General features: G+C 41.1%; 1 protein-coding gene across 1 annotated transcript; it reads left to right on the top strand.

Annotated features, from left to right (window-relative positions):
- Positions 1-862: 862 nt before the first annotated feature.
- Positions 863-23,687, top strand: EXOG (exo/endonuclease G). Its single transcript, XM_080386925.1, has 6 exons — positions 863-1,107; positions 2,361-2,510; positions 5,959-6,098; positions 7,863-7,939; positions 10,852-10,966; positions 23,100-23,687. The coding sequence occupies exons 1-6, from the start codon at positions 867-869 to the stop codon at positions 23,559-23,561; spliced, it is 1,185 nt and encodes a 394-aa protein (XP_080243051.1). The 5' UTR covers positions 863-866; the 3' UTR covers positions 23,562-23,687.
- The last annotated feature ends 1,292 nt before the right edge of the window (positions 23,688-24,979 follow it).

Below are 24,979 nucleotides of genomic sequence, written 5' to 3'. Positions count from 1 at the left end.
TGTGCCCACAGCAACCGCACAACCAGGTCCTTGATGAAGACGGCTGGAGATTTTCCTCCTCCGAGGGAGGCTGTTAGCAACCACGCAGCATGCACGAGTGCTGCAAGGTTCCCAGGCGGGGAAACTGCAGTCAGGGAAATGGCTTCGGCGTGAGCTATCTGCTGCCAGGGGGAGCTGAGGCCGGGGACCGAGGTGCAGCTTCCATACACCGTGGGCTTGGTGGGGTTTTTCCCCACTTCAGCAGGGCACCGAAAAAGATTCTGTGAGGCAGGGGGACTGGAGCTGGAAGAAGATTACAAAAGGTAAAAAAAAAAACAAAAAAAAAAAAAGAAGCCCAAGTCCCCTGCACTCCTAGTCCCCACATGAGACAAGAAGATGCCCTCAGCCACAAACCAAAGTGTGGCCAGACCACAGGGCAAGCTGCCTTCAGTGAGCTGACAGCGTGGTGACGCAGCCCTCATGTTTTGGTGTTTTCCATGGCTAAACTGGTCCTTTTTTTCAGCAGAAACGCCTCACGCTTGGTGCTGGCTTGGAAATGCTTGCAGTGGGCCCACATGAGGCCCATACAAACACTACCGGGCACCTGTGCGGGAAAACTCCCCAGCAGTAATCGGGCTGGTGGTGGTCCTGACAGAAAGCCTGATGCCACATCACCAGAAGGTGATTAAAGCCAACCGCGCTGCACGCTGCGGTGCTCGCCGGCTGGCGGTTCGGTAGGCCGCCCCTCTCCGAGCGGTCCCTGCGGCCCCCGTGAGGGCGAGCCCCGCGCCTTCGCCCTCCCTCCCCCACCGCTCTCGGGCAAACCCCGCGCCGCTCCTCCCTGCCGGTGGTTTCCTGCGCGGCGCCGCTGAGGCGATGCCGCCGCCATGGCGCCCAGACGCCCGCGGTGCCGCAGCCAAGCCGGCAGGGGGCGCTGCGGGGTAGCGCGGCGCCGCGGCTGCACACCCCCGCCCGCCGCCATGGCGGCCTTGCCCCGGCACCGCCGCTTTCTGGGCGGCTTCTTCTGCGGGGCCGCGGCGGGCGCCGCCGTGTCGTGCTGGGTTGCGTGGCGGCTTCTCCGCAGCCAGAGCCAGCTGGAGCCGGTCCCCGGACGAGCCCTGCCGGAGGGTAAGAGCCGCGGGCAGAGGGGAGGCCGGGCGCGGCGGCCCGGCTCCCCACAGCCGTGCGGCCCCGAACCGGCGTCCTCCCCTCAGGGGAGCCTTTTCCCAGCCTGGGGCGGGAGGGCGGGCGGTTCCCTGGTACCTGCGCCGGGTTGGGGGCGTGGGGGGCTTATTTGGGGATGCTGGGCTGTAACTTGCGCTGGAAACGCAGCCTCCTCGCCGCACCTGCTCCCGCCGAGGCGCTGGTGGCTTGCCAGGGAGGGGGTTTCGTGCCACCATGGCAGCAAGCGTCCCGTGTGGCAGTGGGGAGCGGAGGGCAGCAGCCTGGTGTGATCTGGTAACGGCCCCGTAATGTCACCACACACAGATATATATATTTCTTTTTAAACATGCAGTTCAGGTCGGGCTATAGCTACGTTTAAGCTGTTGCGTGCCTTGGGCTGCCCCGGGGAGCTGTGGCCAGCACGGGTGGTGGCTGTCCCCTTGGGAAGGCCCCGGCCCACCTGCCGAGGGGGCTGCGGCGTGGGGAGGGGGCTGCGGGGGGCACCGGGCCCGGGGGGAAACCTGAAGGCTTTAAAAGCACCGGACTGTTGGAAAGCACAGGAAGAACGGCTCTAAAAACACAAGTGGCTGTTGAACAGATGGCTGGAGGACAAGGAAGTCAGTAAGATGCTGTAAATATTCCTCCATGAGACAAAAATGTCACTTGCAAAAAAAAAAAAAAAAAAACCACAACAAAAAAACCCCCAACAAATCCTCAACGTGAAGCTTTCATTCATTCAGAAGAGTGTAAGCACACACTCCTGGTGACTGCAGGACTCATGCTTTTGCTCAACTCCTACATCTCAGTTTGTGAGGAGGAGTGTAATTTCCAACTCTGAAGGGTGAGATGGGTGTGTTTTGATTTCCCGTGTCCGTAACTTCTTTTTTTGACTGATTTGTTCCGAAGTATCTGTTAGCTTTTCTTCTGAAGGCCAGCCCAAGGCAATTGCTAGGTAGATATTGGTAGGCAGTAGAGTGGGTGAGTTAGTCCTAGAGCTGAGATCCTCATGTGAGGACACAATGAAAAGCACAACTTTTTTTTTGTAGAAGGGAGTTTCACTGGATAGCTCTCCATATTTTTTTTAGGTCTTAATTGTGGCAGTAACCTCAAGTAGTTCCCTATACAGTATATTTACATCCACTGACATACTTTTCTTACTGTCTTGTTTCTGATCCCATTTCATCTTTGGATGGCTTTCTGTTTATTTTTCTTCTTAGAACCAGTAGAAGAGTCTTTGCTGGAAAAATATGGATTCCCTGAAGCTGGAACAGAGACCAGATATTATACAAATCATGCATTGTCTTATGACCAGGCAAAACGAGTGCCTAGATGGGTGATAGAACATATTTCAAAACAGAAGATGCTGGGTATGTAGGTATTTATTTGCTTACGTTTATGATGCCTAGAATGGGCTTTGCTGTTCACAGAAAGGTGGACCCAGGAGCAAGCAGGGAGAAAAATACTATAGTGATTTCTAGGTATGGATTTTTCCACCCATTCACAATCCTACTGGAGGCAGCGTGCCTCTGGGTGGATGTCAGTTTCATGAGAGTATATGTCTAATGTTGCTAGTGATTTAAGTGATCTGTCATTGCAGGTTGGCAGGCCTCTTCAGTGTTCTTTCACTTGTTGGGACTAGTCTGGTATTGGATGTACAATGTCCTGAAGCCTGCAAGATACACTTGGCCCAAGGGCTATGAAAGGGAGGAATGAAGGAGAACTAGAGCTACCTTCTGTGGGAAATTTCTGCTATGAAACAGTCTGTAAGCACCAGATTGATATAGCTGTGTCTGTTAAGTCATGTTGCAGGAGTGAAGCTTAACTTACCTCTTTTAAACATGAATGGAGAAAAGATGAAATGCTGAAAATTAAACTTTCCTTACTGGATTCAGACCTGCAAAGATCAGTGTTACTGCTGAAGCACATGAAAATTGCTTTTGCTTCCTTAGCTAGTGTAGTTAGTTCTGTGGTCCAGTTTATGCCAGTTTAGGTACTGCCCCATATGTGTGAATGCTTGTGGAGTCAGCGCCTTTAGTGACCAGACTTGTTCATGTGCAGATCTTAGAGATTTGCTCAGAATGGGAAGAAAAGAGGAATGTCCATTTGTGAGATAAAAATGGAGCAAAGGACTTCAACTGCTGTAATTGTTCAAAGATGGATAGGGCATTACCTACTTACTGCAGCCATTATTTACGCTGATGCAGTTCTGTTGTATTTTCTGATGTGCATTATCTAATACTCTCTCTCCTGTTCTTTATGCAAGACAGAGGCTCAGTGATTTTTTTTGCTGTCAGTAGTGAATGAAATATGAGAAGTATACAGTCATTGTAAATTAAGTTTATAGCATTAGTTCAGTTTTTATAAGGCAAATTATTAGTAATGGAGGTAACTGTATAATTGTAAAATGTTTTATGAATGCAGTAGCCCTCTAAATATATCTTAATCACTGTCTTCAAATTACCTTTCAAAATTAAAAGCGTGATCCTGAAAATATTTATAACCAACCCCTAAGTAGCATCATTGATTCCACTTGTTTCTGAGAAGAAAGCAGTAATGCCAGGCTTACTTTCAAGTGGGCCTTAATAGCCGAATTGCTAAAATGTTTTCCAAATGATCAGATACAAGTAACCTGCAAGCTGAGATCAAGCATCTTGAGGCATTCAACTCTTGATTTATGTCTGATAGCTACTCCAATTGAGATTTGAGGTAGAACTGTGTTGTTCGGGGAAGGTCACAAAAACCTTTGGTGTTCCGGAGTTTTAAAAGGCTGTGATGTAAAAAAATGTACTTTATTGATAAGTAAGAACTTAAATGTTTAAAAAACATAGTGGAAAGAAATTATCTTTACATGTATATGAGATGTACAAAATTGGTTACAGAAGAAATTAGCTGTTTTCGTCAGAGCAGTGAACACAAAATAAATAAGGATATATTTTTCTGTTTTTCAAGTTTAATTGATAGATTATACTTTGTCGTAAATACTGAGATTAAATAGGATTTTTTAAAAATAAGAATTCTGTTGTTTTGCACACTGATAAACTTGTCCGTGTGGCTTCCTAAGCATCACTCCTGTGTTGAAGTATCATGTCACATGCTTTACCAAAATAAAAGAGAGGTGAAGCTCCTTCCTTCTACCTGCAGTGCATAAAGGTGCTCTGACCACCTCTATGTTTTGACATCACCTCCATGGACTTATGCAAAGAGGAAATTGCTTACAGGCACTGTTTTCCAAGAAATGCATTATCCATATGCATGCTCATTGTCCGCCTCATCCCTTCTTCCTTGTGGTCTTTGCGTATCCTTGTGTTCTTCAAAGAGCTGCCAAATGGAGACATGTACCACACTTTTTTTCTCAGTATGGAGCACAGGAAAGCATAGGGTGCAAACGTGCTCAGTGATAGTATTGACATGACAAAAAAGCCAGAGTGCTGCAGTTTGCCTGTGCATGCACAGTCGGCTATAGAAGAAAGAATAGTTTTAACAGCTAGCAGTGATCACTATTGAAAATTGCCATTCGCGTTGTATAGCAACAGGAGGTGCTCTATAAACTGCTGAGTTTGAGGAAAATTCTCTGGTGTGTACAGGCCCGGATTCATGCTTAAATGAAAAGAGACTATAAAACAGTCCTGTATATTGCATCTATGAAATTATGCCTAAGATGACACCCTGAATTTTATAAAGAAAGAAATCAGTATGCTGTAGATACTTCGAATTATATTGTCGTTTTGGAGAAAAAAATGTGGACACAGTGATGGTGCTCTAAGCCAGTTATTTTCCAGCTGCATGCTGTGCCACTCCCTGTGTGGAGCCCTTGCACAGGCACAGCTGAGTTAGCCTTTGCACGTACCTCTGCTGCTTCTCTAGAACAGCTTCCTTAACTATGGAAGTTCTTAGGTCCCAAGCTGTTTCCTAAGAAAGATGGTGTGTTACAGGAGGTTGTCAGTGCCAGAATAATTCATGCAGGGCTCTTCTGACCATCACTTTTCCAAGGAGGCAGTCAGTGTTTGGGATGAAGTAGTCTCAAAGTTGCAGCCTACTCAGCGTAATTTCTTTTCCAAGGAGTTGACTGGGACTTCACACAGTGGAAGGACACAAACGTAGGTGTATGACCAGTAAACCTGGGAAGAAGGCACAGGCTCCCCAGTGAAGACAGCAACTTAGAATGGGCTGCCAACTCTTCAACAGTTAAGTTAGCTCCCCTCCCAACCCTCCCTGCAAAATGTTGTTGTCTACCAGAAGACTTTAGGCCTAGTCATTTTTGTGGACATTTCCCAAATGTCTGGACAGGCAGAAGGGGAATCTTGGAAAGGAACAGGAAAGCTCTATGTTTATTTCTGTGTTCATGAAGAACAAATTACTTAACCCATTCAAGAGAAAGTCTTATTATTTTACAAAGTCTAATTTTATAAAGATATACCCATCCTACTTCAGGCTAGGCTTGGAAAAAGAAGAAATGGTTGTAGTGAAGATCTGTGTATCTTAATTGTCCTAAAGAGTGAATATATACTGCTTTATATCTTTAGCAATCTTGCCTTTAATGTGCCTGTATTTATGATAAGGCCAAAGTATTTTGCTTTTTCTCTGTAAAAGCATGTTAGAATTTCCAGTGTATAGTAGGGACGGATTGAGAACTGAAGCACAGGTATTTAAGCAGAGTTATTCTTTTTTATGGTTGAGAAGACAAATACCCAATTTAGATGAATGTGTGGAATCCTTAAGCTTGGGTCACTTGGCAAGATGGGACAGAACCAGTTTTTTGTCTTGTTTTTATGATGGTTTAATGATAACCTAACAATTTGGTGTGTTATTCCTCAGGCAGTGCGGACCGAAGGCACTGTAAATTCAGACCAGATCCTAACATCCCTCTAATGTTTAGTGCTGTCAATGAAGATTACCTTGGGAGCGGATGGTCACGAGGACACATGGCACCAGCGGGAGATAACAAATTTTCAACAGTAGGATTTTATTTTTTCTTTTTAATTTGTGTTTTTCAGTCAGAAAGGGTCAAAAGACCCTTTAAAGTAATGTGCAGTGTTCCTTTTACAGTTTGTTTTGAGATGGAACATGATCTCATTATTGATGCACAGATCTGGACTTGGAGTTACAAGGTCTGTTCCTGACTGAGCACTGTAGATGCTCTCACAGTCTGCTTCAGGCATCTAAATCAGGTGCATGCTCTGGTGACATACTTCATCAAATTACACCTTGATTAGCTTGTTTGGCAGAGAAGATGTGAGTATATCTTGAACAGTGTAGTGTTAAGCAAGTCTTCTCAACCTCTTGTATGTCACATTGTCTACCTGTAAAATGAAGATGATAACCTTCATCAGACTAACCTCAATTGTCTTCCAAAGCTCAGTTCAAGGGAGACAGGGTACGGTGACTTCATTCTGGCCAACAGGTGCTGAGATGTTTAAGGCTAGATTGGGCAGAGCAAAGAAGCTGTTAAGTACTGTTCTGTATCGGCAAGGGGATTGCTTGGATGATTTAAAAGGCTTTTTCCTTTCTGGCAGTGTGTATGAGGTAAATTAGAACCACCTTTTGCCATAGTTCTTTCAGTCTATAAAATGTCTTCACCTGCCATTTATTTGAGCTGTAAGAAAAGCATGCTCTAATGCCTTGGCGGACTAACAAAGCAGCCTTGGATTTATTGGATCCTCTTGTGAAATGTGCCTAATGCAGCAATTTGTCAATTAAGAAGCAGTTTGAATTTGTATTTCTACCAGACAGAACAGTATGCGGTGGGGTAGAGTGACAGCGCAGTGGCATGTGGTAGATGAAAGAACCAGTTGTTTTACTTCTACTGGAAATGCCTTTGTGGTTATTTATTTGTGGTCTTTGGGGAGATTTTGCTGGTAAGCTACCTGTGCAGAGATCCTGTACCTGGCTTGAAATGCGGTGAGATGATACAATCTTTCAAATAAAGGATTATAAAATTTTTATTTCACAGTTGTAATTAGTGTGGGTAGTATTTGCTCATTATTCTAAGGAGTTCTGTCAGCCCCTTCAATTTGACAAAGTACTATGTAAAAAACACTGACAAGTACAGGACCTGTGAAGATTCTGGGTTAAGATCTTGGAAATTTTTTTCTTTATTTGCCTGCATGGGCGTTGTTTTTCAGTGCCACATCCTTTGTATCTGGAGACATGTGGGCTTCTGTTCAGAGAGGTTTATAACACTTTTGAAAGATAAAATTAGGCAGATATGTACATGTTTGACCATTACGGTCTCGTAAATAATTTCATCACCTGCATGTTATGAATTTATAAAATAATGATGAATATTTTTAATAAAACTTTTACTTGCAAGGGAAAGAAAAAGTTACCCATTAGGCAGTCAAATAAATGACAAGCATGGGTGAAAGCATCCTTCTCATTCAAAAAAAAAGAGTAGCTAGTCACTTCCAAAGACGTTATGAAACTGACACTGGGTGACAGTGATTCCTATGCCTCTAGAATTGGACATTCTTGTGCTGTATTTCTGTCAACCCCCGCCCCCAAAGCCCCAAAAAGTAGATACGTTTTGCAAGGTTTGTAACCTCAGTTATGCACCTCATAATCCAAAATATTTTTTTGAGATGTTCTGACTTAGATTTTATGTGAACTTTTATGTTGATCATGTGAAGACTAAACTAGAAATGGATTCTGATCTGAAAACTTCTAAAATGTGTTTTCAGCTTGTAAATGTTTAAATTATATTATTTTCTTTCTCTGTGCAGAGAGCTATGGCTGAAACATTTTATCTGTCCAACATCGTGCCTCAGAATTATGAAAATAATGCTGGATTTTGGAACAGGTGAGAAATTGCTTTTAAGTAAACTAAGTGAAAAACACCAGGCAGTGGCATAAACAAAAAATGCTATATTTATAAAGCTTCTTCATGTCCAGGTATTCTACAGCACTTTGTAGGCTATCTGTAGAGATCATAGGAACTTTCTCTCAAATGAAAGGCAGCTCAGTCCTTACAGTGCAAGAACAGTATAACAATTGCTTTAGTTATTTATTCAATAAAACTCTAAAGGACATTTTTGGAAAAAGATAAAATTACTTCTCTGGCTGATGTGGGTAGAGGTACCAGGCTTAACATCTCTGTCCTCAAGGAAAATTCAGTAGAAGCAAGGAAAGGGTTTAGATCTTGCTTTAACACCTCTTCCTCAAAAAAGTGCTTCCCATCTCTGTATGTGGACATTGGTTCACTTTGAATTGAAGATCTGAGTGCTCCCCACTGAGTCGTGACTACTTCAGGTCTTAGGTGTTTCTTCAAGTGCTGGCTTCCAAGTAGCAGTCAGGCAGGTTCTCTGTCACTTGTGAGCACTGGCTAGATTGGCTTTGAGGTGAAGTGAGTGGTTGATAAATTTAAATCTCTTCACATAGGATTTGTATTCTTTCCTTCCTGGGAGCAGAGGAAAACATTAATAAAAGTAGCATTCATCCAGTGCTCCTTGCGTAGGACTTACAGAATGTTAAGACTCAGAAACAGGAGGGGAAAATTAGGGTTTTCACAAGGTTCACTCAAGGAAAGGTTAGCAGAATTATATACAGTACTGTATTAAAAGTCTACCAAAAGTGTATTGTCATTCAACTACACACTGCTTTCCAGTTTTACAAGAATGCATATAAAATCCTATGAGGCTTTCAGTAAGGTTGTACTGTTTTATAGACAAATAAAATGCTATAACATGTTAAGAGATTTTTTGGTATTGTTTTAATACTTGGAAGTATTTGAGCATAAAATTTCCTTATACCAAACCTAGGCATTTATACTAATTCAAGGTTGGAAACCCCCTTTATTTCCCTTGAGCAGGATCTCTGTCTAATAAGGGGATCGTGGGGAGTGTTTGAAAATTTCCCCTGGCACTATCAGCCCCACCATTTAAGCAGCTATTAGCACCTTCTCCCAACCCCACAGTTTAAATGCTTGACGAAGGTATTGGTGCCACTTTTTCTGTCAGTCACTTGTATAGTGATGAATAGTTTTAAGGATACCGTGTTTCACGTGTGTTGTATCCCTTCCTGGCTTCAGTACTCTCTTCCTCCCCCTCCTTCTCCTTGCTTGCTTCTTGAATTGTCTTCTGAGGTGCAGGTAAATAATACAATTTAGTTTAATAATCTGTTGGGGTTTTTAAGTGGTGTTTGCCCTCCAGCCATGTATTTTTGCTGCTTTCCTAGTTCCAGCTGTGGTACTAATCTGACTCTTGGGGAGTCAGTTCCATTTGCAAACCTAGTTGAACTGACTTGCATCTTGTTTTGCTTGATTATGTTTCTACCAGATTAGAAAATTGGATCAACTGGTGAGATAAGTGCCAGAGCCAATGTAGAAGATGGAGTAGGACTTTCAGCTGGGGCAGACAAGGGGAGCAGTAGGAAAGGGGAGAGCAGGACTGCATTTTTCAGCAAGCTGTTAGATAGTAAGCTATTAGATTGGCTCAGTGGTGTGGTCTAACTGCACTTTAATCATTTCTTGTTCTCTTGCCACTAACACACGTGCTTCTCTTATTTTCTGATGTTTAACTGTTGTTTTCTGTCTTCAGTGTGATTCGTGGTCACTGTAATCTGTTCTCTGTCCTGGCTACCACCAAAAGCACTTTGCTCCCTAGCTGCATTTGTTCCCATTCTTTCCTTGTGCCAGGTGGTGGTTGTATTGCCATGCCATGAGACAGCCTGAGGAGCTGAGCTGCTTGGAAGCAAAGCTGACAACAGCAGGAAAAAAAATTAGCTTGTGATCAATGCTTTGGCATATCACATGAAGAAAGGGCTCATTCCTGCTAATTCTGATTTGTGTGAGCTGATTTAACTCATTAAATCAAAACAGTTTGTTCTAGGCTATTGAGAGATGAAGAGTGCTAAAGGTGGCCCAAAGGAGAGGTGTGAGGAATAGGGATGAAACAAAGAAGGGGGTGAAACCTCTCTGTTTCAGAGGCAGCCAGATTAGCTGGGTTCATCTGGCTCATGTTGTGGTCTCTGTCTGTTTAAGTGCAACTCTGTCTTTTAGTAAAGGACCAGTGGGTGCTCACTGTACGTGACTCATTTAACACTTGGGGTGTTAGATCGAAGACAGGCTATAATCTTTTGTTTTATATAAAATAGGCATGATCCAGAAACCTTCTTATTTGGAGAAATATTTTATGCTGTGAACTGAATCAGTTAGTTTAAAAGGCAAAAGCAACATACTACTCTATGTTTAAACAGTTTTATATTAAAAAAAAAATAAAGTAGATTGTGGGAATGGTGCATAGAAACTTTCCTAAGTACTGTGAGCTACAGAAAGAGCTTTCTGTTATGGGATGTTGGTTCCTTGGGAAGGAGCATAACAAATTGAGTATCGTGGTAAAATCTTTCGCAGTAAGAATGCCACAACCTGCTGTTTAAAATAAGTATTTTACTAACCCCAAGTGACCATCAACGGTATCTTTCTAGTGTCAAGTGTGGCAGTAAGTAGAGAACTCAGATTTTCAGCACCAGTGGTAAGGCTACAGAAACCTTTTTCAAATGTGTGCGATAATACATCCCTATTTGTAAATAAGTGAACCTGTGACAAGTGGCAAGTAGGACTTGGACCTGCATTATTCCCTCTTTGAATTGAGTCAGTCACATAGTTTGGAAAACTGCTCCCAAACTGTCAGATGTTTATCTTGCCCTTCACAGTATGTTTCAAAGTTTATTATGTTTTCCCAGCTGACTTTACCCTATCTGACAAATATGTTCCAGAATGGAAATGTATTGTCGGGAATTGACCCAGAGATTTGAGGATGTTTGGGTAGTTTCTGGACCTCTGACCTTGCCTGAAACAAGTGATGATGGAAAGAAGAGTGTTACTTATCAGGTATGTATATATGTTGCTGCGTTAACAGTGCAGTAGTAACATTTATTTAAAAGTGATACTGTAGCTTGATAAAACAAAGTTAAATATCCTAGTACACGCAAAATGTAGGGAATGTCTAGTACCAGTTGGCACAAGATCAGCAGTGATGTTCGATCTTGCCTACACATGAAAAAGTGTAATTTTAAAATAATGTGTTTTATTTACAAAGAGGGATCTATTAAATGTCTGTTTACAGTTTGCAGTAAAGCTGTTTCCTGATTTCCATAATACATGTCAGGCTCTAAGCAGAGAGTTAGTGGGTTTTGCTGTTATGTAGGCATCTATTCAGTCATTTATTTATGTATTTTAGAGACCGTGCAATACAAAGGTAGTTTAGGTTTCTCAGAACTATATAGGGTATTGGAATACTTCTATTCATTAGGTTTCTCAGAACTATATAGGGTATTGGAATACTTCTATTCATTAATTCAAAAGCAGTTGGTTGCCGATATCCTGCATGCATCACTTAGATGAGACCTTGCAACTGAGATTCTGAGCAGACCAAAGTCAGCTGCAAGTTCCGTAGGTTTTAGGTGGATGCAGTGTAATCACTGGTCCATGGTACTGATACACCCCCTTCATCTTTTGGTCCACTATTTTTATTACCTGCTTAAAATACCCTGAGGGTGTAGGATTGATCATGCACAGTTGTTAGAAACCATCGCTGATAGACAGACAGATAGGGAAAGCTATCAAGTTGAGGGGTGAATTAATACTACTTATCTGGATTTGCTGTTTGTGAGCATGTGTTTAGATGTCTGTAGGATCTGAGCATAGTAAGGCATTCAAGGGAGGGAGTATTACCTTCTGCCCCTGCTGTAATGAGATATTATTGCTGTCTTCAGTTGCTAGATGAAAGCTAGCATGATGCAAATAACAAATGCTGTATTTTGCGCCTCTTGAAAAAACACTTTTCCTTGAAAATAAGTACTTGGATCAACTGCAGCTTCAGCTTGTGAGTGATTCAGCTGTCCAACTAGTTCTCTGAGGAGCAATGAATGAGCTTGCTACAACAAGCCCCTGTTTCAGAGGGATACGAGAGACACAAAAGAAAGAGATGTTCAGTTTTCAATACTGGCTTGTTTAGCGGTAAGATTTAGGCACTGTTTCTCCATTATAAATACACAGGTGATTTCCATTTGATTGAACTTGGAATGCAGTCATAATAGTATTTAATTTTTCCTGTTCACTTTTACCTTTTTACTTCTTTAAAAACTGTCTCATATCCCCACCTGCACGTCTATAACCTTGACTGTGATGAAATCACAGCTTTGGGTTTGGGTTTGTTGTTATTTTTTCCCCAGACAGTCATGTATTATGCATATGAAAATGCAGTAATAATAATTGCATATTCAGTGGCAGTTCCAAACTTCAGCTCTCACCACATCTTTGTGAGGAAGGTGACAGCTGTGCTCATTTGCAAGTGGATAAATAAGCCGTGGTTAAGGGATATGACCAATGCCACGTGATGTTAGTGGCAAAATCAGCTTTAGACTGGCAGTGGTTCCTTGTCACCCAAAGGGAGAGTGATGACTTTGCCATTGCCCATTATACTTTTCAGTCCTTTCCCTTGTCTGCCAGCAGTGATGACTGTCAGATCTTTCCACAAGATGCCTAATTACTCAATGCAATAGAAGACCATCCATACCAGACTCTTTATTTGCTTATTGGGCTTGTTTTCTACTGCCCTAGAAAGATAGAGCAGCACACAGAGGAGTCCAGCGCTTACTGGTGACAGCATGAATACGTCCAAAAGCACATAGCTGGGAGCAGGAGGGAGATGTTTCCTTTCAACGGCCTTGAGCTGAGCATTTAGCTTACTGTCATGCAGAACGGTACCATAAGAGTTCTCCAGACTTGCACATAGATTGCTGGAATTTGCCTCCTTGTAGCTGTCAGGATATTGCATTTTTTTTTTTATCCCTAAAAATACGTATTTGTCTTACATAGCAAAGAATTAAAAATCCTGAGCTGACTTGAACGTTTTATAACTGGAAATGATTTTCCAGGAAGCAGCTGAATCATCTATGAACTGCTTCACTTTAATCTTGGTCATTTTTCTCTAGTTTTCCCCTAGAGAAAGTGTTTACTTAGAAGAGAAAGATTACATTTTCCGAGAAATTATTGTGGCTCCCCATTTTGGTTTTGAAATGTAAATGTTAATATTCTCCAGCTAGAAATAAGAGCAGGCACTGCATCTTACTGCCTTTTATTCAAAATAACTTGCTACCAGGATATGGTGACAGAATAATAGTGGCACAAAATGTCCATGCTGCTTAGATTATCATATCGTTCTGTTCTTGTCTGTTGCCAAGATGTCTTCATCATCTTTGGGTTTGATGACAACTCTGGTCTTTTATGAATGTTTTATCACTTTTGGTCTTAATATAAACTGAAGTGAAGTTCAGTGTTGGACTGAAAACGGTGGAATGCTACATGATGGTATTCATGCTTTCGTTTCACCATTTGGCCACACGCATAAATCCTTTACTCAGCTTCCTATGGTGAGATTCATCATGTAAATTGGTTTGTATTTAAGCTGTATTTAAGTACAGATAATGCTGTCTACAAGTGGGAAAAGTAAAATGTTACTTTTGAGGGGGTTTGTTTGTTTGTTTAAAACATTAAATTGTTTTATTTGGGTTCCCTTTGGCTACACTCCTAAGTGTAAATAAATACAGTGTGAGGATTGTTTTGTTATTTTGAAATCTCTTTATGGCAGAAGTTCTTGTGCTTGTCATTGAAGTTGTCCTTTGGGGAGAGAGACTTCAAAGTGGAGTGGTGTGTTGGATTTTGGGATTGGTTTTATTTTTCCCTTCTTATCTCAACACATACACTTAGAAGAGGGAACACAACCTGTCAAAGCACTGGAGAGAAATTCTTTTCAAACAGATACCTTCGATATAATTGCAGCCATTGCCGTTGATTGTTGTAGTCTGGGATTCTGCCCCTAAACCAGTGCTAAGAGTTGGCAGCTGATGAGAAGGGAAGGTACCTCTTAGCCGTCTTTCAGAGTGAACTCTGCTGGGTTCAAACAAGTGCCGTAGAAATGAAAGGCTTTTAGTCCTCATTGTTTGTGCTTATGAAGCTGATATGAGAAGGTGTCCTTTGTATGTGCTGTTTTGGAAGTGCTGCAGTATACACAATAGTACTGAAATTTACAACCTATAATCTGACAATGTGACTGCTAAGGCTGGGCTCCTTTCTCATGTTTTTCTTCTTCTCTGAGACTAGAACTGTGGAAAAAAGAAAACACTGAAGTACTACAGTGAATGTGCCTGCACCGATTGGTCTCAGATCCTCTTTTCAATCCTAGTTTCCTTGTTTTTGACTAAAGGAACAGTGAAACATGTATCCATGGCTTCACAGGCTGGTGTTTTTCTCATCAGACATCCAAAAAGGTTATTTTTAGATCACTATAGAGGAACAACAGAGCATCGGTCATGGCATTGTTCCCAGTTCCTGCTTGGACTCTGGTACCATTTGTTGTTTAATTCCAGAAAGGGAATTAACCTTGAACTCCTTAGATGCCAGTGTTGTTCTATCTATTGGCTGAACTTGCAGTATCCTCAGATATGTTCTGTCATTTCATCTGTCTGCAGTGGAGGCTTTTATTGCAAAGAGTAGATTGATGACCATGCTTGGTAGCTGAAAAACATATTTTGTGAATATATGTAAAATAGAATGCCAACAGGAAAGGTCTGTTCTATGTCATGGGAGAGGCGGACACAGGTTTTTCATCTTTGTCCAGATCAAATCAAAATGACATTGTCTTGTTTTATACATTACTCTTCTCCAGTGACTGTCACTGTAGTGATTTTCCTCTGTCAGCAGATTTTGGAATTTGAAGTACAAATTTTGCAATAATTCTACCGTGTCACACTCAATGCTTCACCCTCTTTATTCCCAATGCCGTTGTAGTAAATACTAATTTAAGAAGAATTGGCTCTGGTTAGTGAATGGAAGTAAAATTTGGATAAAATTTTGTTTGTTGTTTGAAGAAACATTTTAATGTACATTTCAGTGATATACTGGGTTCATACTGGAATCATATCTGCTGTTTAATTTTCAAAATTGAATGACTAGGCTGTGCCAGAGATGCATGGTAACTGTACCAGAAGATATACTTACTTGTCACCTAGGTCTGTGGCAGATAAGTCCCTGGGAAATCATTGCACCTCTCACATATAAGATGGTACTTTATGGTTTACCCCAGTCAACTTTCAGAAGTAGTAGAGGTTTTCTCCTAGCCAAGATGCTACAGGGAAAGGAAACCTTGTTAAAGGAGGAAATAAACTGGGGACTGTTACTTTTTGTTGGCTGCTCCAGATAGGCTCAAGGCTACACAGGCAACTAATGGATCGAGGTCCATTATACACGTCCCATAAAACTTACGTACAAAAGACTAGATCTTAGATCAGCTGGTGTAAACGTCTGGAGCTGTCAGCCCTAAATTTAGACATGATGTACAAATGAAAATAATACACAGTGGGTTAAAATTGGAGGAGAAGAGACACCAAACGTGCAGGACAGATTTATGGGGTTGCTTTTATTTAGCACTGTACCCATCCCAAAGGTTCTTTTATTATGGGAAGAGTAGTGATAGGGACTGTAGCGCATTCAGTGTTAAGTAACCTAAGTGGATTCTGTGGAAGTAGTAGTCATTGGTCACCATATAAATGCAGTATCATAATGTGTATACACACCCTCTTTAATTAAAAAAAAAAAAATCAACAAGGGGGTGGTGGTGAAGTGTCTGTCTTTTAATATCATAAATATGTATTTAGGCACGGGGGAGGGGGGGGGTTACCATCTCTTTTTTTTCTTTCTTTTTTAGGATTGCCAAATGATTTGGCAGTAGCAATCAGACCAGCCATAACAAATTAAATTTTCCTCAAGTACGTACATTTGCATTTTGGAGTGCTTGGCTGTGCAGTGTTGTTGCAGATTGTTACTATGATTTTTATCTGTAGTATTTTCTGTATTGCTAGGTTTGCCTTCACATCCCTCGGTTCTTCTCAATGCTATCTGACAGAGTTCTCTCAAATATTGGGGAAAAAACAATATCAACAGCATCAGTGCTGCCTAACACAAATCCAAAAGGAACTGGAGTGAAGGCAGTTAATGCTGTCACAATGATCAAGTAAATAAAATTATACTGATAGCAAAGGGAGTTTTTATAATGCCAAAAAGTCTGTTTCTATACAGAATTTAGTATCAAATTACAATAAAGCTCTGGGTTGTCAAACCTGGGGTTGTATCAGCAAGAATATTATCTACAGTAGAACATCTGGTGGGCCTCATCAGTATCATGCCTCAAGTTACAGCTAAAACAAAATGAATGCCTATTCAGAGAAAGCTACAGTCTTATTTTGGTTGACAAGAATGATGTCCTTGAGTTCTGTCCGTCAAGAAGTGCGGCAGAAGTCTTAATTTTGTTGCTGCCAGACGTAGATGGAAGCACTGTTACACAGAGAATTGTGTGTATGCTTGTTTTCAGTCTGTTCTGGTTTGCAGTATGGCTTGTTTCTAAAGTCAGATTATTATACAGAGCGAGAGTGAGAGTGAAGAAAGAGTAGAGTGCAGAGGGAATTTCTGGAGCTATCATTTTAACGTATTTGATGATGGTACCTCTGGTACAAGGACTCTTCGGTGTGTGCTGGCAGTTAAGGCATTATTGGATGTGATTTCTGTTTACCAGGTTCTAAGAGAATCTCAGATAATTGCCAGTCCAGAACTGGCTCTGGCTGATGAAAGGCTAATTCCTTCTGCTAATGCTCTTCACGGTTGATTTTCATTTTCTAGTCACTAGGTGGCAAAATACTACTTTCAGATTCGAGAGTCCTTGCTTTTAAGAATTCCTCCTACCCTTTCAGAAGAAGATAATTTTGTTACTGCTCTGGGAAGATGTTAAGAACTCCATTATAAAGTGAAAATATGGTAACATTTGTGTATTTTTAAAACTTTCTGGTAAGAGTAACACTCTGTTTTCTTCTAATATAGTATGAAGTGTTCTGCCATTACACCTTATGTATTCCTTTTCTCCTGTTTATTTAAGAATGGAGTTTTCTTTCTCATAAACTCCAGACTGTCATTTTTAGGGATTTACCTCCTATTTGCCTGACTACCACCACGAAGGTAAAATTAGCTAATGGCATGTGCTTAAACTTACCCTACATGACTTTAGCAAATGTCTTCATTACTTACTGTGATACTTAAGCACTCCCCAGATAGTATCAAATTAGTCCTTCCAATTTTAAAAACTACGACCAAGAACAGTTTAAGGATTTGGCAAAAATCACAAGGAAAGCCAAGCTTAAGACAAATCCCCATCCAGTGACTTGGCTAAGAGACCGGATTTATCAAAGCTCACCGAGTTCTCTCTGTTTTAAGAAATCATATTACTTCTGCCCTTATCTTTATCTGTCCCTGTGAGCTCTTTAAGTTTGTATAACTGCTTACCAACACGTTTGTTGTTTTAGCAATATGTAAACATCTCTAAATGTCAGGAATTGCACACATTTTAATGGCCTGTCCTCATGACAGCTGTCCACGTTTAATTGGGCATCCAGGAGTATAACAAATTTATACACACTTGTGGAATGTCAATAACAATGTCAATAATAATAAAAACCAATAAACACTATGCTGAAAATTACATTATCATAATGTTGCATTATTAGATGACTACAGTTCACTTGTAGGACTTCAGCCACCACCAAATCACCAAAGAAAGTAAGAGCAAAGCAAAAGTGAAAGGAACAAGCAGCTGCTGAAAGTTAGGGCAATGAATGTTTTCACGTTGGACTGATACAGACAACGAAGAGAAATAGTATCTGAAATTTCACGTTGTTTTCCCAAATGATGAATGGAAAAGAATATATTTAATGCTATAAAAAGAAGGCTTTTAGCTTGATAGCTTTTTTTTTTCTATTATGAGGCTATTGAAAATTTGAAAGATTAAGCAAAATTTTATAGGAATAACAAAATGGAAGGATTGCACAAAAATTTACCCTGTGGCCTGTTATCACCGTAGTGTGAAGACATGTGGGACAGTAGTGATTTTCAACAGGCCATTGCTGGAATTTATTGCTTGTATTAGCACATAAATTTTTTTTTGAATCACAGATACTGTTAAAAATGCTGCTCTTCTCCAGCTGTGACAGCTAGCTGTTTCAGGCATTGATTGCTGAAAGATCATCTGCTGCCTGTGGATAGACTAGTACAAATCAAAGTCAACATCTGTGCATGGATAATCTTAACCTATTTTCTATTCCGTTACAATAGAAGCATATGCTGTCTGGCTCTATTAGGCATGCACTGAGATAAATGAAATGGTGCAGATCAGAACAATGATTCAGACCGCTGTAGTTAGGTAGGAGAATCCTCTAGGTGGCAATAGGAAATGAATTGTTGAGTTTGTTTTTCCTACCTATTGCTTCTGTTGCAAACTTGACTTCTAGAGAATCCAGCTTCCTTCCCTGTCTGTCGAGCTGTATGCGGGGGGTGCCTATGGAAACATTTATCTATAGCTTCTCTACCTACTCCCATAAAAAAGCAAACTGTGGTATATTACAGAGCAGAATGATGGAAATATGGCATGTTCCAGAACTGCATTCCTTTTCTAACAGAAATCATTGGGTTACACTGGCTGCATAAATTATTGGTGGTGCATCCTGTGCCTGGTTCACATAAGCATTAAACTGCAGGACAAAACTTAGATATTCTTTGTAATGCATATTTACTCTGTCAGAGAAATTGGGCACCCTTCTTTGATAGTATTCTCCTCCGGCAGAATGAGCTGGGGATAGAACTTTATGCCCCGATTCCTGTAAGGAAAGGACACTTGTGGACTCTGGCTGTTCAGAGGCTGAAGTTTTAATCACTCTGACAGTATTAGAACTCAGTGATGTAATTAGAGTAGTTTACAGCTATTCAGAGAACTAGTATAAAGCCTGTGCACTACTTAAATTTTATTTTAAACCTCAAAAGAAAGCTTATGTGGAACTGAAGTGGTACATAAATTACGTGTATGGCCATTGCCTGTGTAGAGTTGAGTTGTATTAAGAGCTACATTTCTCAAAAGGCCAATTCTTCCTTCATTTTGAACTAGTCCTCTCTTTCCTTACCTCCTTCATAGGTGCATATACTATGCATAAATGTGCATTATTTTGCATAGAATGTATATATTTGCATAATATTACATAAGCACGGGGTCTGTTTTTCCTTAACACCCACTTCAGGCATTCAGCATTTCCATTTCATACCTAACTATTCTGTGTGCAGCTCTATTCATTCCCCAGCCTTTCTATCCACCCACTCAGTCCTCAGACTCAATCCCCTGTTCCCTCTGCTAGCTCACTCAACACTCATTCACCTGTTTGTTTTACATATGCTATATACCCCCTAATTGGAGATACTTGTAGCAGCTCCATCTGCATGTTTGCTCTTCCTCTAGTCTTTTATACAACAGGCAGAGGTTGGGGGCGGGGGGCGGTTGTAGGAGGTGTTGAGAAGGGGAGAGAACTCAGCTGGGGAGGACCTGGTACACAGACATGTATTTATAGTGGGGAAAAAGTATGTGAAGGGCCCTGGAAAAGGCAGTGCGCGGCTTACTGCGCAGGAATGCTGCAGGTCAGGAGATTGTTGGCCCAGGGATAATCTGGGGAACAGGCTTTAGTCTCGCTACTGCCTTCTCTCAGGAGGCTCCAGCAGCTTCAGGGTATAGTGCAGCTGTGTACAGCCTCCCTTCTCTTCTGCCCTGCCCTAGAGTGTGCAGAAGGTGGGATTGCAGGGCAGGCGCTGCAAGCTGCCCGCTGCAGCGGGAGAAAAGGAACTGCAACCTTCTGCCTTCAATAGTGTCAGTTACTGGATGCATTGGGGTGAATATGGGAATATGAACTCATTCCTCTCCCCCTCAGGGTTCTTAATGCTTCTTGGCTCCCTCCTTCTCACCCCTGTAAGACGCATGTAGAAACTCCCCAGTTTGAGTGCCACCTATCTCAGATAGGTTGAACTCCCAACACCATTCATTTTGGAATTCAGTTTTAACCCACCAGGTATAACAATGTGTTGATGCGTAGTTTTTAGTATATTTTAAAATTACCTGTGCATCAGTCAGTTTTGATTATTTATGCCATTGATCCTGCAGAGCTGTAACTGTGGTTTCACCCACACTGAATGCTAAATGCAAAGTGCTTTGACACTCGGGAGCTCTGATTTCCCTATCAAGACATCTGTTGTCGTTGAAAGGGAAAGTAGATTTGGCATAAGGCATTTATTTATTGCTTACCAGTTTCAATGACTGTTAGATGTCTAGGCAGAGCTTTATTTAGGAGAAGGCTGGTGGCATAAGCAAGATCGATTTTGTTAACAAAACCAAGAAACAAACCCCAACCCACAAGAAAAAAAGTTTAAACTATAGAAAAGCTATTAAATAGCCTAGTTTGGGGACGGGGAGGCAAATACTCTGTAACAGAGTAAAGAAATCTAAGAGCATGTTTGGGAGAGGCAGTAGTAATGTTACTACTACATTATCGTACAAAACCTAAAAAAAACATTATCAAAGTTTTCCCTTTCTCTTGAAGGTACTTTCTCTGGTTTTGGTCTAACCAGTAAGTCTTTAAGACTGGTCACGTAAAAAACTGACAACAGAGGTAGAAGACACACTTCAAGTGCTGAAAGAATTCGTAACTGAGATTAATTAACTATTGGAATAGACTGATGTGAACCTTGGTGATTCAGTAGCCACAGGCAAAGTTTAGTTGTAAAAACATGTTTTCTTTTGCCAAAGTGCTGAATACTCTCAGAATAAAGCATACATAGGAAGTGTTTCTTTTGTGACTGAGTTATATCAGACATATGAATGGACAAAGCCTGTCTGGACTGATACATGGAATTAGTTTGTAAAATACTTTCTATTAATGTTGTTGTGGCAGTAAAATAAATACCTGCTTTCTCTGAAATTATATTTTAACTGTATCTAACAAAAACTGTCAAAAAATCAAAACAAGCAGTCTTTGCTTTTGCAGGTAGTGCATATACTAGAAATAGTACCAAATTACTGGGGTTTATGTGTGAAATAAGATGCCTTTATAGTTTTTGTAAGGTGTTTGTATCTTTTTCTTCTGTTGCCATTAGAATAGAAGTACAGCTTTTAGAAGGGTAGCTGCACAGAAGGGTTATGCAAAACTCAAGACTTTCCGTGTGTGAGCCTGTTGTACTTTTTTAGCATGGCAGATTCAGTTCAGCAATATTGAAGAAAAAAACACCAAACCTAATACATTGCATGTACGAGCGTCACATCTTGAATTCTGGAGAGATTATGTTTATCATCAAGAGGTGTATTTCCTTGGACTTCTTCCTGACACCTTATTCCAGGGTGGGGTGTCTACTGTGTACATACATGTAAGAGCTTTTAACAGATGTCATGTGAATTCAGAGTCCTGATCCTGCACTCCCAGTGCTTCAGTTAATTTCCTGGATCCTTGTCTGAGTGACCCAGCAGGAAACCCAACATGTACAAGCTCTTAAGTTGAATTGTAGTGAATTTGTGGAAGAAACAGGTGCATTTTCTTTGGATAGCTTCTCTTCCAAGATACTGAGTGACTGAATGTACTTTATATCCAGGTCCCCTCAAAAAAATGCTTACTTAGGTAACATAGCTTTTAAATGCAACCTGTGTATGGGTAATAGAGATTAAAAAAAAGCTGACAGAAGGTAAGTTAGAGCTGATTTGAAATGCATGTTAAAATGCATATGATTTGGAACTGTTAGGTCAGGGACTTAATATAGAGCCACCGTTACTGAAAACAGCTTTCCAAGCATTAGCAGTGTGGGGCAGTATGAGAAATGAGCTCTACCATCCCTTCAGGTAGAGTACACTTAGGGATCTGCACCAGGATCAGGGAGCTGGGGTCTTGGCTAACTCCCTCTTTCCAAGCGTGTTTTTCAGATTTGGTTCTGGTTCAGTTTCAGCTGTAGCTGAAGTTGCATCTGCTTGGGAGATTCGAGTTCGTTCTTCTACCAGAGCTTCTTGTTGCTGATCTTTACAAATATTTAGGCAATAACTGACTAATCTTTTGACCTTTTGACTGCATCGTTGTTCTTAACAGTATAATATAATGCCAGTGGGTTAGAGGCGAAAAGCAGAGAACTTTCTGGGAAACTTTTTTACCAACAGTGAGCGAATAACCCTGCAGTGAAGCGTTCTTTGCCCTGCTTTTCCTGATTGAGAGATTCAGGCATCAAAAAACTAGCTCATTCCTGAACAGCTATATAAGGGGCTGCAAAGAAATGGTGCTGTGGTGTGTTGACTTGGCCAAGTGCCCACCAGGCCGCTCCATCAATCCCCTCCTCAACAGGACAGGGAGGGGGGCGGGGAGAAAATAAGATGCAAAAAGACTTGTGGGTCAAGATAAAGGCAGTTTAATAAAGCAAAAGCAAAGGCTTGCATGCAGAAGCAAAGGAAAATAAAATATTTGTTCTCTGCTTCCCATCAGCAGGCAGTGTCTGGCCGCTTCCTGGGAAGCAGGGTTTCAGTGTGCATAGCGGTTGCTCTGGAAGACCAACATCATGATGAATGCCTCCCTGCTCCCCCTTCTCTTAGCGCTGTGGCTGAGCAGATGTATGGTATGGATGTATGTGCTGAGCAGATGTATGGTATGGAATATCCCTTTGGTCATTCTGGGTCAGCTGTCCTGGCTGTGTCCCCTCCCAGGATCTTGCCAACCCTCAGCCTGCTGGTGAGGGGGGCATGTTGGTGAGACAGCCTGGATGCTGTGCAAGCGCAGCTCAGCAGCAGCCAAAGCACTGGTGTGTTCTAGCTGCCTTTCGAGCTACCAACAGAAAGCACAGCACTGTGAGGGCTGCTACGGGGAAAGCTATCTCCATCCCAGCAAGACCCAATCCAGCTACTTTCCACCCTCTGTGGAAAGCTTCTGGTCTGATAACATTGCACATGGTTTTGATGTGTAGTTATATGCCATGGCTCATTTTTAGACATAGTAGGATTAGTCTTGCATCTTTTTTTTTTTTTTTAACTCCCCTTCAACTGATAAGATCTGTATCTGTAACATAGCTTTCCTTTTGACAGGTAATCGGAAAGGATGATGTAGCTGTGCCATCCCACCTATACAAGGTGATCCTTGCCAGACGGAGCGCATCATCTACAGAACCCTTGGTACTGGGGGCTTTTGTGGTGCCAAACAATCCCATAGGTTTCAGTCACCACCTCACTGAGTTCCAAGTAAATATTGAAGATCTGGAAAAGATGTCAGGTTTAGTTTTCTTCCCCCAGGTGGACAAAACCAAAGATGTTAAAAATATCTGTGAAGTGGATACCTGTAAACTGATGGGCTTCAAGGAATTTACATTGTACATCACTGCTCGAAAAGTGCAGAGTGCCCGTACATTGCACCGGCTGGAGAAAGCCATGGCAGAGTTAAGGGAGGCAGGAATTGAGCCTGATGAATATCTTAGGAAACTTCACAAGAAGAAAGAAGAGGAGCTACTACAGGAAAAACAAGTAGCAGCTAGAGAGGGAAAAGCTGGCTGAGTACTTGCTCAGGAAGATGTCTGGGGTTTGTACTTTGAAAAGGGAGCTGCAGACAAACACAAAGACAAGAGCTCTATGAATTATCCTTTTTTGAGTTGTGAAAGCAATAAAACATTTGGAAGCTGATGGGTTTGGAATAACGTTCATTCTTGTGTAACATGATGCACACACATGGTTTGCTGCAGTACTTAGATGTGGGAAATGAAAATGACCCCTTTCTGGCATGAATAGATACTGGACGTCCAGAAAAGGCTATGTGCTATTTTCCAAGCAAGACGTCAGACTTGGGGTTTGTATGGAATCCCTTCTAGGAATATTATAAAAATAGACTGTAGACACCTTGGGAGTATAACTGGAACATGTTTAAATGTAATTCTTCCTGTAAATGTCTTTCCATATGATGTTGTAGAAGCAGTGGTACTTTCTGGGATTTTTAAAAATTTAATTGGAAATGTTTAGTTTAGAAATCTTTTATTACAGACCTGTACGACATAATCTGAATCCCTTACAGTCTTCACTTAGTTGTGTTAACCAAATCAGATTGTCTCTAACCTCTCCTGACCTTGTGTGCTTTGGATACTTCAGCGTGTCAGTAGCTGTCAACTGTTGTCATTTGCAGCAGACTTCTTCCATTCATATATAATTCTGCAATTCTTTTAAAAAAGCAATAGAAGCAGACTTTACACAAGTTGCTACCAGTGTAGACTGGGTCTTCATAAATTAATGTAAGCTTAATATTTCACTTTCACCACTAAGTTTGGATAAATTTGTTTTCTTGCGTATTTTTTGATCTGAGAGGTAAGCATGGCTTTCTCATTGCTTGTAGTAGTCATTCACTGGCTTTTTCCCTAGCATCAGTCTTTGGTTTGTAAACTTCGCAACAAAACTTATGTGTGAAAACAGAAGATTGACTAAAAATGCATTTCCAGTTCTGTTTCAGCAGCAACTGAAGTTGCGTAGATTTACATCTGCTTGAAAGATTGAATGATTTTTTTTTTCACTAGTTTTGTACTTTATTTGTATATACATCTTGAATTTCAGACATAAATCAGTATGACTGGTATCCTCTGATCCTCAGATTTTGCATCTGGAAATAAAGAGTAAAAACTGGAAATACTTAGAATTTTTTTTAGTGGTAAGAGTCTATATAATTTTAGAGTTGTGCCATAAAAACACCTTCAGTAGTTTTAACACGAGAGTTAATGGTTTCTGAGAAGGGTCATGTAGTGCCAGGTTGAACTGGGCTGTTTACATAAAGGATGAATCAGGAGCATTATTTGGATGTTGTGAATCATCGTCTGGATGTTCTAAAAAACTGTATAGTTTCCTTCATCTCAGTTCAATTGCAGTATCCAAAAGTAGATCACTTTATAAAGCAGTTACATTTCCCATGACACTTTTGTGTTTGCCAAGAACAT

The sequence above is a fragment of the Falco punctatus genome (genome assembly GCF_963210335.1).
Source record: "Falco punctatus genome assembly, chromosome: 4".
NCBI lineage: Eukaryota > Metazoa > Chordata > Aves > Falconiformes > Falconidae > Falco > Falco punctatus.
The sequence above is the reverse complement of the archived record's forward strand: the minus strand, read 5'-3'. Positions and strand labels throughout refer to the sequence as shown.

Excerpts from the sequence above, each read along its gene's own strand:
- EXOG (XM_080386925.1), top strand. The coding sequence starts at position 867 with ATGGCGCCCAGACGCCCGCGGTGCCGCAGCCAAGCCGGCAGGGGGCGC. Across the intron at positions 6,099-7,862 it reads GAGATAACAAATTTTCAACA|AGAGCTATGGCTGAAACATT; the intron begins GTAGGATTTTAT and ends TTCTCTGTGCAG. Across the intron at positions 7,940-10,851 it reads AATGCTGGATTTTGGAACAG|AATGGAAATGTATTGTCGGG; the intron begins GTGAGAAATTGC and ends AATATGTTCCAG.